At 46.4% G+C, this 15588-nt stretch overlaps 1 protein-coding gene across 1 annotated transcript; it reads right to left on the bottom strand.

Annotated features, from left to right (window-relative positions):
• Window positions 1–2790: 2790 nt before the first annotated feature.
• LOC131282521 (P protein-like) lies at window positions 2791–10925 on the bottom strand. The gene is made up of 9 exons (XM_058312010.1): window positions 10862–10925; window positions 7755–8188; window positions 5537–5714; window positions 5039–5459; window positions 4492–4974; window positions 4303–4418; window positions 4096–4234; window positions 3109–4028; window positions 2791–3039 (listed from the first exon to the last, which is right to left on the bottom strand). Exons 2-9 carry the CDS (start codon window positions 8092–8094, stop codon window positions 2955–2957), a joined length of 2682 nt encoding a protein of 893 aa, XP_058167993.1. The 5' UTR covers window positions 8095–8188; window positions 10862–10925; the 3' UTR covers window positions 2791–2954.
• Window positions 10926–15588: the final 4663 nt, after the last annotated feature.

Raw genomic sequence — 15588 nt, forward strand, 5'->3', positions numbered from 1 at the left:
TCCAGCGACAGCCTTCCCCTTCGTCGTCCTCGCCGGCACCGTTGGAGACGCCGGTCGCACTTTGCTGCTGCGGACAAATGTCCTGGATCGTCACGGTGCCGCACATTTTCCCTTCACGGTACTCTCGGGCGGAAGTAACGTTTCCTGTTTCTTTTACTTCGTGGTTGCTAGGCTAGTACGCCGCTTATTATGGGTTTTTATTTTACTATTTAAATCGTTCACCGTAACTAACTTGATGTTTTTGTGCCCAAATCGCCCACAATCACGCACGTCGCGACGATTGGACACTTTTCCTCCGCCCGCAGGGACCACGTCGACACATTGCCAACCGACCAAAATTACACAAATTTGTCCCTCGTTAGCGAAACTTTGCCGCAATCCGCCCACCGGAATCGACACGAAAACTAGCGCTGATTGACACGACACCGAAGCAGCAGAGCCTCCTTTGACTCTGTTTTTTTCGTCACTGATGAAGATGAAGTTTTCCTTCTGTAGTGGGTGTGTGCAGATTTTTGTGTAAAAACTGATTGCAAAGCCCGCGCCGGGTTACTTTTCCGTTTTCGGGAAGTCCACGCACACACAATTCGGCACTAATCAAATCACGCCTCTCGGACATTGACTGCGAGACGACCGGGAAACCATAGTAGGAGGGAAAATTGACACTTTTCACCCACTGTTGGCGAGTGACACAAAGAAGACACTTCGAGCTGGGGCGGAAACGGTGACAGTCTAGCGAGACAGCCACAACCCCTAACCGAGTGGTAAAGGACAGTTCGCCCGACGCTCGCTCGCTAAAAGGATCTTTCAAAAGCTCTTCATCGCTGCTGAATCCCTTCGATCTGACCGGACGGTGGACCGCATTCCAAGATGTGGCGTAGCACCAGACAGCAGAACACCAGGCTCACAAGGGCTTCAGCGCCACGGTGTATCTCGGAAAGCGCACGGACCACGGGACCGTAGGATCAAGCGAGCGAACCGAACTGAAGCTCGTCTGCCTCGAACGGGACGAGCGAAGGTGTGCGAACTCGGTTCGGCAACATATCCTGGACGTTCACCGCACGGCGCCTACTCGGACGGCACACAGCCATGATGCTGCTGCTGCACACTACCACACATGTCGCATCGGTCGCAGCACACGCGTGCACGAACGGGAAGGAAAAACAAACGAGCGGGAGCGCGAGAGACAGTGAGGCACTTGTTGACGGGTTGCTATGCTAGCTAGTCGTGAAACACTATCCTCACCGTGCCTCTAGTTTCCAAGCGTCGGACGGAAGGGCGAAAAGCCCTAGCTGCTAGGAAAAGCGCTTCAGCTATAGCTTGCTGTCGCCACCGCTTGTTTTCCCGGCACACTCACACGAGCGCACCACCTCCCCCGGGGGTGACGCAGGCCTAGCCGAGAAACGGACGTTGCTCGTGTTTGCTGTCTGTCGAACGGCAGCACCGACACTGATGCAGGAATTCTTCGGAATTTCCACTCAAACTCGCGGGAAAACTGTTCCACCAAGCTCTCTCGTTCTCTCTCCCTCGCTGTCTCTCTTTCTAGGGCTAGTGGAATGGAATGGAAGTGGAAAACCCCCTACAATTTAGACGGTGTATGAGTGAGTGCCTGGAAAGACCTCATTCCCAGAAACGAATGCATCACCAAGGGGTGGAAAATTATGTTCGTCTAATTATAGCGTAGTCCAGAATAAACAAATCAGCATTTTCTGGCAGGTGGCGCTGTTGCACTTCAAAGAGTATGGAACTAGTTTTATATCGATTCTAATTTAAAGTAACATGATTAAATTTAATTTGTACAAGGGATTAAATTATAATTAAAAATGCGATCTAGGCCAAGCATCGTTCAAAGAGTTAACGGAAAACCCACTCACGTGTTTTGCCAATAACATCAAACCAATCGTTGGTTTCTAGGGCAGTATCAATATTAAACTTCTCGCCGATATGTGTGCCAGTAAAAATAAGTCAATATTATTGTGTCCAACAGCCATCAACTGCCTTTGTCGGTCATAATTCCATCAACACGCTCAATGAACCTTTACCCGTTTAGCACAAACATAAACATATTTCGGTTTTCCTACCATTTGCCAAAGTAAACAGCGCGTACAGGCAACAGATTCTAAATCGTTCGCCGAAAACCCGATCCCATTGCGAGGAACTCCCGCAATTGAACATACCATTGACGTCACCTGGTTTCTCTTTTCTCTGGTGGAAAATCGGCGAGCAAATAAAAATACACACACCGCAATACTTACCGTGTTCATTTCCATCATTTTCCACTCAATAAAAGGGGAGAAAAAACGACCGCTACGGTAAACACACGCGCATCGAGGCCATAATTTAATTTATCCCATTTGAAGGAATGGGCGCCTCCATCGGATCCGGGATTATAATTATAACGCAACATAACGCAAACGTCAGAGCCAAGGGTAGGGGGAATAAAAACGCGTGCGTTGTCTTCTTCCGTCTTTATTCGCATCGCGAAAAAGAAATGTGTACACATTTTGGTATCCAAATTCGTAAAGAAAGGGAAAAAAGAACTACAAATTAACACATTCATCGCAATCTCAATCTTTCTTCGGGTGCTTAAATGGTAAAGGTGGCAAAATACGCACTATAAGATGGCCCCTTCTCCGTGCGACTTGATTTTAAATCAATCGGTTTTCCTGTTCCTTTTGCCTCGTACACACGCACACTCTAGCTTAAAATGCATTGCAAAGAACACGTTTAGAACGTACTGGTTCGATGCCACCTTTCACTCGGTTCTTTCTTGTTGCTAGACGTGTGATCCATTTGCGTGTAAGATTGGTGGGTGGTAGATTGGATTTTCTAAGAAACAACAATCAGACGGATGAACAACAAGTATTTGTATCCTCCTGGTAGCCGTGTATCGTTGCAGAGTTTTCTCTCATTAACCGTTGCCTCTCGGAGGTAATACACGAATAGATCCTTTCGACCTAATGCCAGGTGAAGACAACGTGGGCCATTATCAGGTACCCGGTGGTGACAATTACGCTGACCAACATGATAGGGAATCCGAGTCTGAAATGACGGAAAGAACGAGTTATAATGTATTCAGCTGATGATCTTGGTTGCATTGATAGGACTCACTTGAAGTAATCCATAAAGCTGAACCGATAACCGTGCTGTTCGGCGATCCCGGCACAAATGACGTTAGCTGACGCGCCGACGAGCGTTCCATTGCCTCCCAAACACGGACCGAATGCCAACGCCCATACCATCGGCTGGAGTGGCAATCCCAAGTACGCTTTGCCCGAGAGAGCTACGACGATTTTCACCATCATCGCCGTCACGGGAATGCTGTCCACGAAGGCGGATGTCAGGGCCGATATCCAGAGAATTATGATGATGGCCACCGCAAGCCGGAGATCCTCCGACACCGACAGGATGATCGTTTCCGTCGCGTGCCCAATCCAATCGATCAATCCCATCCGTTCCACCGCCTCCATCAGGGTGAACATGGCGGCGAAGAACAGAAGTGTCGGCCACTCAACCCTCGATAGCACGGCGTCCATATCGTTCTTGTCGGAGATGATCAGCAGCAGCACGACACCGAGTAGTGCGGCCCAACCGGACGATAGGCGACGCAGCTCCGGGATGGACTCGATGAAGAACAGCGACACGATGAAGACGCACACCACGCCGGACTTGATCAGTAGCGGGCGGTTCTTGATCGGGTGTTCTCGCTGCAGTTCCTCGAGCGTCGACCGGTAGATGTCCTCCGGCACCGTTCCCTTGGTCATCTTTTTCTTGTACTGATGGCGCAACAGTTTCACCTTCTTCATGAGCGTTTCCCGCACGATGTTGGCATCCTTCGAGTACGGCGGGATCTTACCGGCGGCCCGCTCCCACACCTTGATATTGCGCCGCAGCTCCTTTAACTCTTTTGGTTCGTGCATGCGCAGGTGATTGATGTTCTTGTAGATGATACGGAGGTGGATATTGGTCGTGATAACCACGATGATGACACCAACCAGCATGTGCGCGGTAAAATTGAGGAAAGTTACTCCCTGTGGAATGGAATAGTTTGATTGAAAAATGTGTTGCTAAACTATATGAGCTCCAAATCTTCCTTACGTGTTTCAAAATATACTGGTTCGATGTAATGATGATGTTCGGTGGATCACCCACAGGTGTCGTTGTTCCACCGATGTTGGCATGGACAGTGATTGCCATCAGTATAGGGACCGGATTCATGTCCATAACCTCACAAAGTCTATCCCGAAAAGAAACAAAACCATGTTTAGAAACGATATCTTGGAACGTTTAACTGGCATAACGTACCGTATAGTAATGGGAGCCATCAAGAGAACTGTTGTAACGTTGTCCAAGAACGATGAAATCAACACCGTACATAAACATAGACAATGTATAAGACTCCAAATCTTTCCGTTGGTTACCTAAGAAAAAAACAAATATTATTACTCAATTACAATCATCTGAAATGCAAACTTCTAGTGTTTCTCCGCCTACCTTATAGATGTACACCGATAGGAAATCGAAGATACCGGTCTCCGCAAGGATCGCCACTAGGATCATCATCGAAAACAGTAGCAGAATTGTCTCCACATCGATCCACCCGATGATGTCCTCCATGGTGGGTCGATCGTTCAGCGCGGCTAAGATGGAGATGGCCAGCGTCGACGCAATGACGGCCGCAAACGTCCGGTGCACGATCTCCCAGATGATCAGCACGTACAGGAAGATGAGCACGAACGCGGCGTAGATGACGCCGACGTCTCGATTGACCGGTGACTGATCGTACCGGATCGCAACCGGCATGCTGGCCGGAATATTGCTCCGGATCATCAGCCGCACCAGACTGGGATGGTTCGCTTGGTGCAGATGCTCGTAGTTGCTGTCAGCGATGTCGAACAGCCTCTGCTCCTTCACGATCGGCGCACTGTCGAACAGGTATGGGTGTACGATCGGGATGAACCATGGTTCGCTGATGTTCTGTGAACGAAGTAAAATCTGCTTAAGTTCGTCCTAGCTCCAGAATGGTGAAGAAAACCATTACCTTCGCCGAACTCGATGCAAATGGGTCGGAAATGTTGGTCTCCAGCGTCGACGATAGCATCTGCAGGTACACCGTCAGGTAGTGCTCGGTGATGTTGTTGTACGGCTCGCTCAGGAACGTCCCCTCGAGCGTCACCTTGATACGGGAGCTTTGCGGAAGGTGCGGCAAAATGTACGCCTTCGTTTTGAACGGTGCAATCGACAGATGCTTCGGTTCGACCAGCTTCTCGTCCTTCACCACCATGAACGCCATGATCAGCAGCCACGTGATGAAGAGGCAGATAATTTTCGAGTACTTCCGGAACGGGTGGTCCTCGTCCAGCTGGTTCTGCCCGGTATCGTTCAGGTCGTCGTGCTTCGGGGGCGTAATGTTGCCGATGTAATGACCGGCCAAGTGGTGCACGTGTGGTTTCGGAATTTCCCTGCAAAGCAAATGACAGCAATCAGCTTCCTTCCCTAACCGATTACCCCACAGCAAGGGAGTTCAAAGAGCACTTACTTCTTCTCCTTCACGTGACCGATTTCCTTGTTTTGGCCCTCCTCGTTGGTGACGTTGATGGTGATGAACTCGTTCTCGTACTCCTCGTCTTCCTCCTCCTCCTCTTCACCATCATCCTCTTCATCGCCGTCCTCCTCGAGTCCTTGAATTTCCGGAAACGAATCCTCGTGGCAGTCTCCTAGAAATGGGAAAAGCACCGGGCATTATCATCCACCGACCGTATCAATCCTAGATGTACATTCTAATGATAGACATTAAGAAATTCTGGAGCTCTGATCTTTTCCAAATGCCAACGCTATTGTGTGGTCATAGACTGACCGCAAATTCTTCAATACTTTAACTTCACTTAACGATATCACTTTCAGCAGTAACCATATCGCGTGCACGACATATCGAATAGCCATTTGGAAGTCGTGCCTCAGCCGCTCCGAACCCTACGCGGGTCGGCTACTAGCCGGTCATTTACTCCGTCCACCGCGTGCTACAATCAATCATCAGCGTATGAAGCGAAGCCGTGCTCTAAAGTTCACACTGCTCGCGATCATCTAATCTCCTCCGGTCGCGAGCGCTAGCCGAGATGGCAAATGTCAACAACGCTGAGCCATTGTTGGAAGAGAATTCGCGGAATGAAACCGTCCACCGACTGGGCGGGCGGGAATACTTTCGCTTTCGCTCGTGAGGGGATATGGATATGAAGGGGCAATTTGTGCGCCTCCGGATGAGTTCCGTCCACCGCAATTGGCGTCGATTAGGATTTTTTGTAATCAAATTTAAGCAGCTGCCCGCAAATTGTTTCTTGAAGTGTGGCGCAAATTTTGAGGCAAACATACGTGAACAAAACTTAAAAGGTATGGCTTTGTTGTCCAATTGAACATTAATTCATCCACAACGCCTGAGGCAACGTACATGTTTAGGAAGAAAGCAAATATTTTTCAATTCAAATGAATATATTTTATGTTGTTGTTATGTTATGTATTTTTAACTTATTTCAGACTCATAGATTTTTTATAGGCTTTTATTTTTGAAAGATTTCATAAAACCGACTTTAAAACTCGCTCGCTGGTTTCAAATGAAAATATGGTGTATGTTTATTTGATTATCACTTCAAATGAGCTCTCTTTCCTGTTTATTCTTGGCAAATACATCCGCCAGCTATATCATAAAGCGAATAAAAATATGAATAAAACTTAAACGTGTGCAATAAAATTGATTCAAATAAAGTCAATGTTTACGTCACCATTTATCGTATAAACAAAGATTTGGACGTCCAATTTAAGTTTTTTCTAAACCAAACCCATCCTCTTTTTCAGTCTACGTATTCTTTCATACAGAAGCACCACATTGTGGGCTTCAGTTTTACCCTACTTGTTGCCCATTAGGGTCATTACTTATGGCAAATAGGTCCTCCCTTCCGAGCACCAATGTAGGAAAATGCAATTTTCCAGATTAGTGCCACCCGGCCATCGGTGGTTCTTCGAGCACGACCGCAAATACCATTTGCCCCACATTGAACCATTACGTTATCACAACTTGACAGGCGAACTTCATATCCGGTCTATTTGTCCGGTCCTTACGGTCGGCTAAGTGCATCTGGATGCATATGATTGTTCCATCAAGCAGCACTTGTAATGCACCGTTGGTAGACGTGCTCTCAAACATCATACAATACCGATCCTAGCTCTGGTGCAGTGTAATTGACACCAGCGTTTGATGGATGAAGTTGGGTCGTTGTGAGGAAGCAGCGAATGCGAACACTTCATCTACAGACTGTTGATTCTGTTGAACATTAGTCGCATAAACTATCCCAACTATCCGGAAACGAAACCGGAAAGTGGGAAAAGAGAGAAGTCATGGATGAAATAATCCCGGGAATAGTTGGAAACTTAATCATAGCTATTAGCCTTTGACAAGGGAGGTAATAATCCTCGAGAAAGGCAAAGAAGTTTCTGCAATACTCTAATAGACATAACAGTGCACCGGTGGCCAAGAGGGATAGATGCAACAGCTGCAAGGGATACTGATGACCTACTTCGCTTTTCTCCTAAATCTTCGGTAATCGTTTTTGTGTTCTTCTGCAAGACAGGTTTCTCGATGGTCCCTCACTCCTTTGTCCGATTACGAGAAACCTTTCAACCAGTAAGCCACCTCTTCTTAAAAGCTTGACTCAGGACTTGAAGTTTCCCCATCCCGTTTTCTGACTTCATCATTGTGTACTTACCGTGCAATCGGGCGTGCTCCAGCTCGACCTGCTGGAAGGACACCATGCTCGGATCCTGACGAATCTTCGGTGGCAGCGTGCGCCATAACTCCAGCGATGCCTCCGTTACCTCGCTGATGGGAACAACGGAAACCGTACGTTTACGTGTACTCTTGCGTTTTTTCTTGCGCTGCGGAGTGTCCGCATTGGTGACAGCTGGCTCCGGGGCGCCAGCCGGTGGCCCCCGGGAGGAAGAACCGGCAACGTCGGTGAACGTCGTTGCCGGCGTGGCCGGTGACGAGTCGGTGGACGAGGTGTTGCGACGCCGTTTGAAGACGTTCAGATTGCTTAAGTAGTTCATTGTGTGTTCGGATGGCGAGAATAGAAACTCATCCCAAAGTTACTGGGCAGAAAGATTCACTGCTAAACGGGGACAAGATATAGACGGACGCAATCTGTGGAGACTTGTGAGATTATTGAAGGGTCTTCAGAGGCAGTCCCGGTAGGCAAAGGGGATGCCATAATTGTCGTATATAATACTACATCCTCCGAGATGGACATTCCTGATAATATGCCTACCCGCTGAGCATGACAAACAAAAGTGGACACAAATAGTTATGGGTCAGACGGTAATAAAGAAAGATGATGTCTTAGCCAATCCTCTAAAAACGTCCTTACTTGAACAGAAGGGTTCCAGAAGAAATAACCCAATGTCTTCATCAGCCTAGTTTAACCCAAACATACCCCTCGGGAAAATTGTCTGCCTATCGTTTTATTATTACTCAATCCCCCGATTCCTTGAAAACTGCAGATCGTGCTGAAATCTGACATAATGCCAGAAGAAATAAAAGCACAGCTTCAGAGGAAGATTGGGCCAACCAGCAACTGCCGGTACCTTCGCTGGTCTTTGTTTTGTCGAAGCATTTTACGAGTTTCGGCAAATTTAGTGCCCCCATACGGCGAGGAAGCAAAACTCGGTTGCGCTTATGCGAAGGTAAACAATTTCCGTTACGGTCCACGATTCTGAAACCATCCAAAACGATTCCACCCACCGTTCTTAGTATAGATCCAACAGTTCAAAAACCAACATTGACTTCGAAGATATCGATTATCGAGCCATTGACAAACAGTTGCTAATGGAAAAAGGGCAGGACCGGTTCTGTAAACCTCTTAATGTGACTTATTTGCACTACTTTGAACAAATCTTGTTTGAACTTACTTTATTCGACTACTCTCTCTAGACTTTCACTGTTCACGTCCCTCGTGTAAGCGCCAAAAGAAGTAGAATCACGATTGACCTCCACCAAGCGCGTCACCACAAATAACGAACATTAATGGCACCTCGCTGGTTATCGTCCAGCTCGTCCATAATGTCTTCATTTTTATGGAACAAATAAAGTACGCCGTCGATCAGTGGTCGCGACGCGAAGAGCCTTCCAGACGAGCGTGGCTGGTTGCCATACTTGTGCATCGTCTTCGGCACAGAAAACCATTGAGTGTGCATTCAATTGCAGTACGTGAGAGAAGTTTTTAATGTTGGTCAAGATATGTTTATTGTCTCTTTAAATTGTTACGCCAACGGCCAAGAGACATCCATTTAACACGGCGAAGGAAGCAAGCTATTTCGCTCGTTTGCCAAAAAGAATCGGGATAAATTGCCGTCGGTAATCGTTTGGTGTTTCAATAAAATTGCAACACATGTGCGCCCTTGCCGAATGATTGTTCACACAGTTTAATGTGTTTTTAGTGTTTCGTTCTGTTTGCGTTTTTCAAAACAACAAACACATGTTTTTCGCAAATCAGTCAAATAAAGTCCGCTCAGCAGAACGTCCAACCGTAATTTGACGCTTCATGAAGCATGTGAGAAAAAAACTCACAACCATCACCTTTTCCATCCCAAGTCCATGCATAGTGTTGTGTTTGTGCTTAAAAGCCGGTTCGAGGCAACCAATGTTGTAAAACCGGTGATGTTATTGAGCAGCTGGTCGAAAGTTGTCCAGTTAAATTATCTCCCCAATACCGAGATCCACTAATACCACAAATGATACTATGTATGTTTTGCATTTTCGTAGTGCGTTCCGATCGGCATTTCTCACCACGATCAGATCACGCACATGCACGTTTCTTTTATTATCACAGCACATTATAGTTTTTCCCCCGCCCCGCGACAAACCGACCATAACCTAGAAACGCTACGCTTTCTCTGAGTCCCCGTATCGGGAAGGACGATTTGGCTCGCCCAAAACCTTCACCTTCGTCGTTCACCTGTTTCTGGGGGCGAAGGGTAACGGGGTTTTCCCTTGGACGGGGGTGGGACCGATAAAGAAAAAAGACCACATGAAGCATAAATCCCGTCCCGAAAGTGTGCGTTCCCGGCGGCGAAGGTCAAGCAACGCGAAACTCAGCCGTACGCAGAGTGAGACGGAGATCGGTCGAAAGTCAAATCGACACAGATCACACGCCGGGACGGACAGCAACGGAAAGCCATGCCACTGTCTCTCCGGTGCTATTAATAACAAAAAATGTAATTTTAAAGAAAAATAAATGTAAACCGAATTGTGAACCAAGGTGCCCAAGACAAAACGTGTGGAAGAAATGTTTTTGTGCACGGGGCGCGAAAAGGACGTGAGATTTTAGCCAATGTTGGGTAAATTGTGTGATCGAACCCCGAACACATTGTTCGTTTGTGATCGATCTGAGGATTTGTTGCGGTTTTATTTTACAAATATAGTTTTGATAAGAAAGAGATATTGTTCCTGTAACATTGATTTTTGAGCATTATTCACAAGTCTTTCTTTTCTAGTAGAAATAGTTCTATCAAGAATATTTTTTAAATTTCTGAAACTCCACAAGTTGCACATTTCGTAACATCACAATCACAAAAGAACTGTTTGGACATCTTCCATTTCTAATAGAAAAACACTGAATGTTTTTACAGCACAAACTCTTGTGTATTTGGTACTGTTTAGGAATTAGAACTCTTCGCATTCGATCCTTTCTAACTCCCTTCTTCACGGAATCGCGTGACACAAATGAACGCTCATGTAAAAGTTTTTCGCGAATCGTGAGCTGGAAAATTCGCTCGCTCACACTCAGGCACACACACACACACACATAGACGCACACACCCACCACGGCGATCCACTAGCAGCAGCAGCGGCAGTGGAAAATCCGCGTGCGCTTCGACGAGCGCTTCAGGCGAAACTGAACATCGGTCCGTCCGTCCGGTCGTATAGGCCGCACACTCTCCGGTTTGTTCGTCTGCTTGCCAGCTTCAGTGACGATATGACGACGGCGCACATCATCGGTACACCACCACCGACCAGGTTCATCCAATACACCGACGCACAACACTAGGCATGCAAACGCACTTTCGCACTAAGTGTCGGATGTAGTAACTAGGCAACGTCGGTGGAAGTAATGGCGGGGTAGCGTGAGGTGTGCCGGGGGATGTCCTAGGTGAGATGAATCTCGGCTCCGTCCGAGAGATTGCGCGCTCTTCCTCGGCGACATGCATGGATGTCTTTTTAGGAAGATTCTTTTGCACCGCGTTGATTCAGGGAGGGACATTTACTGTGTCAACCAAGAGAGGACATGCAGTGCAGTCCATTACGATGCGAATTGCACAGTTATTCGCCTTACCTGGACCGGACCGGTCAGTTGAGTTCGCAAGTCACGAGATTCGAGATGAGATGGTTCAGAAGAGGAAAACCGGAATCGTAATGCGCGGACAAAAATGTGAAAACGAAGCCGTGTGTCGATGTGAGACACAAATGTGCTGTGCATGTAAATGACCGTAGATTATTTACCTTCTTAACGTGTTTCAGCCAAGCTGATTCAAAAGCAGATTAATTCATAATCTCTACATAGTACAATATTTTACTTATAAGACATCAACTAATAATTAGATAAATGTTCTCAAACCCACGTGTCACCTTTCCAATATATCGATTGTTAGTCCTTTGTAAAACGTCTATAGCTTTAAAGCTTTTGTTGTTTTTTTTCTCGAAATAAAATATGTTCAACTTCAAGAATCGGTCACAACCGACCGGTTTCAAGGATATTGGCAATATGTTGCTGTCCGCCTATATTAACATATAAATAACACCTCTAACGAGCCATCCCACAACCCTATCAGTCAAACCCATATCAATTCTTTAACATAACCGAAGGTCAGAAAGTTTATGTATGTATGTGTGTGTGTAAAAGTTTAATTAAATTCACAGCTTCATCAACGACCGTCTTCATAGGAAAAAGGTTCGTTCAAACATCCCACTAGAGCCGGTTTCTGTGAAAATGGAAAACTCTTTCACCGTGCACAAGTGAACTCATCCCGGGTTGTCTAACACCCAGTTGGGCTCTTCTGAGTTTGGAGGCGGTTAAGGACTCCCGAATGGAACCCCACAGTCGGTCCGCCGCGTGTAGCTGTAGCAGGGATTTGTGTTAAATTACCCGATGTAAATTGAGAAATCCAATTTGAAGCCAATTTGTTTCCCCATTTTTCTGGCGTCCCTTGTCCCTTGGTTATCCCTCTTTCAGTGGACTTCAGGACTGAGGACTGCGTACTAATCACCGGTATTGTTTACAAATCCATTGCGTAGGTTGGATTTTGGTTTACGATGAACAGAAACTTGCTGCTGCTCGGGACCACGAAGGGATAATCTTACGGTCCATGCCAGCCTTTTCTGTTCACAGCGTGGTATATGAAATCCTTAATCCCACCAGTGAGGTACTAAGGTTCTAGAGATCCTAACGCCCCTAACAAGCCGAGTAGACACAAACATGGCCTCCGTCCCAGAGTGAGAGGCTCATTAGTTCGGTGCGCAATCGTTCGCTTCAAACGTTATCGCATTAGCTGCTATCGATTTTCCGCTTATCGGGAACAAATTTATGCGTTCCACCATTATTCAACACATCGTACTCGTGGAGCGCGTGCCGCTTGTGAAAGCGAATAGCAAATAGACTTATTTTCCGGCGCTTAAAATCAACTGTTGCGTCAACACCGACGATTCAACGCTAACCTCGTGATGCCTTCATTACAATGGTTAATTTATCTCAATTCTAGCCCCGTCACAGCCCAGACCGGCGGGGCATCCCTTGTTAGTGGAGCGCCAACTAGGTCTGGGGTACGATACCACGCTGCAAGTGGCGCATATATGGTAATGGATTGTCGCGGATCGCGTTTAAGGGACGCCATTTATCACTGCTCCAGGGGATGTGGTAAAGCGCCATGATGAATTGACAGTGTCCGTACTTAATAGATAAGCCATTTATGTTAATTGTTTCTAAAAATATCCTCCTCATAAATTGAAAATAATGCTGTTGCGAAATTAAAGGGCAACGAAGTTTGGGTTTACATCATAGAACCGAATTCTTTGCACTTATACCTGCTGTTTATCTGTTGATTCTTCTTGTAGTACTCAAAACAAACTTTTGCATATTTGTGTCCGACTCTCTCTTTTCTTAGCTCTTCGGTACGGAAATATGCCCAACACTTCGCCCACATGCATTAGCATTTTCCATCAAACTGATTGCCATCTAGCACCTTGTTGCTTCCCATCAGCGCATGATGGAACCACTTTAGTGGCAGCTCATAAATACGGTTTCCATCATATCGGACAACGAGTACTCAAATTTTTTTTTTTTCCACCATGCAACACCCCTTGGTCTGTCCGTCGTTCGGCAGGAAAAACAATACCCGCGAACTACAGCTACAAAACAAAAAACCTTCCACCGTAGACCATCGAGATAATGGGGCTTATCGCGGGTGGCAAATCTTTTTCCACTTGCCGTGACATTCGTGGTTTCGCGATGGCACCTTCACGATGGCCGCGAACTTCTATATTCTAACACAATGGAAAATTCAGCATTGGTACCTCATTTGTCGTCGTCGTGGTCGTCGTCGGCAACACCTCGCAACAACCGCTTGGATCCATCGTCACCGGGCACGTCGCTTTCGTCCGACCCTATTTGAACCCACATTTTCCATTTTCAATCGCACCCGGAATGCGATTCATCTAACCTACCTTGGCTGGGGAAAGTCGAGCGCCGTTTTCGATTTATGGCGCCGAAAACTTTTCCGTGCGGTTTTCAGCCGCATTTTGATCGGTGACACGGTGGCCGCTATTTTGAAGCCGTTTTATGCTGTCCCTCTCCTCCTTAAAAGGAGGGTTGAGACACTGTTTGGAGCTTTTAAGATATGTTCGATTATGCAAATTAAGGCTTGGTGTGTTGTGTCCTCAGGAAAATCTGGAATTTTCCTAAAAATCGTTGTGAGGTAGCTTTCAAATTGACATTTTTGTTGAATCCTGAAAAAAAGATAAAGACATTAAGCAGGAAGTTTTTAGTTTTAGCGATATATGTTAAAAAATTGTAATCATGGATTAAATTCTTAGTTTAAACTCCAATATTTTACACAAACTACCTAGTTGAACCTTCCACAACGTTATTGACCTAGGATTTTTCTGCTCGTATAACGCTGCTAACACGTGTTAACCCACATTCATTCGATGCCATAAAGCAAACATACGATTAACGACTCTTCAAACAACCCTGTAGACAGTATTAACGGCTCTCATTTATTATTGATTCCCTACGCGACATCAGCATTACCATCGACATGATCGTCAAGGTTTGTACGCATCAGAAGGTCCCTTGAAGAGTTGGTGTTGGTTGAAGAAAGTATACTACAACCACCGCCTAATCCCGTTCCACTACATTAACTACACTGTCTATATCCGAACCATTTCCGATCAATCAAACGGAACTCTCCAATCGAACCTCTTTAGGGATTGGCGCCAGGGTGAACTTTACTATAAATATACTCCATGACCGTTCCTTGGCTCTGCACTATTTCTTCTTTATTTCTACTCATCGAACGCACATACAAACTAGCCAGTGCTGGGGCAATTGTTGTTGGTGTAAATTATCGTTACATGTGGACATCGTATGCTTTTTCTACCCATCGAGAAAACCTTTCTCTATCTCTATCATCCTATGCGAGACGGGATGTAATGAAACCAAGATGAAGCCTCCCAATGCTGAACGATGGCTCGGGAGAAAAACCCCCTTGTTAGTCATCGTTATCCTTTTGGTTCGTTCATGGTTCATTTGGTCTCCGACGTAGCCCGGGGCAAACCTTTTACCTTCTGCTCGTCTGCACCGGGCATGGAAAAAGGTAACACTCTCATGCATCACTCCATAAAATTCTTGTTAAGACCATCTGACCCCCTCGAGGAAACACTAGCACAGGCGTTTATCGACATCCTAGAACTGCTCCTTGCTTTTCTTTTCGCTAATGAAAAAGCGCGGGATTTGCGCTCGACTTAGGACGGCTTGACCCATAATAAAGGGAAACACTTTCCTTTACTCGCTTCTGGGACGATAACGAAACCGAAAGCAACCAACCGGTGACCGTAATCCTTCTTGTACGCGAACCATAAGCCATTTTAGAGTAAGGTGAGAATTTTTTGCGAGGAAAATCGTAAGAAATGGCAACATATTTTCCTCCCCGGGGCACCGAGGATAATCCCATGAGGTAGCTGTAAGGATTCGCGTCATATCGACCCGTCTCGTCCAAGCCGTGAGTACCTAACGAATTTTACATGTACACAAGCATCGGCAGCGAGCAAACGTTCCTTCCACTGCACGCTTTTCCTTTACTTTTCCGACACGACCCTACCCCGCAGTTTCCCGTAGTCGGGTGGGTCAGCGTCCCGGAGCGTTCGGGTTTTCCCCCTTCGGCAGCTTTCTCGGCTAGACTTACACTGAAAAGCGTGGTCCTTTTTCCCAAACTCTGCACTGAAGCTTGCGTGACACCCAATGATAATGATGATGATGCGTGTTTCGTTTTTCA

The sequence above is a fragment of the Anopheles ziemanni genome, chromosome 2, assembly GCF_943734765.1.
Source record: "Anopheles ziemanni chromosome 2, idAnoZiCoDA_A2_x.2, whole genome shotgun sequence".
Taxonomy (NCBI): domain Eukaryota; kingdom Metazoa; phylum Arthropoda; class Insecta; order Diptera; family Culicidae; genus Anopheles; species Anopheles ziemanni.

Bases quoted from the DNA above. Each gene is read 5' to 3' on its own strand.
- LOC131282521 (XM_058312010.1), bottom strand. From the start codon at position 8,094: ATGAACTACTTAAGCAATCTGAACGTCTTCAAACGGCGTCGCAACACC. The intron at 4,419-4,491 runs GTAGGCGGAGAA...TTTTTTTCTTAG, and splicing joins TATCGGTGTACATCTATAAG to GTAACCAACGGAAAGATTTG. The intron at 3,040-3,108 runs GTGAGTCCTATC...CCGTCATTTCAG, and splicing joins AGCTTTATGGATTACTTCAA to ACTCGGATTCCCTATCATGT.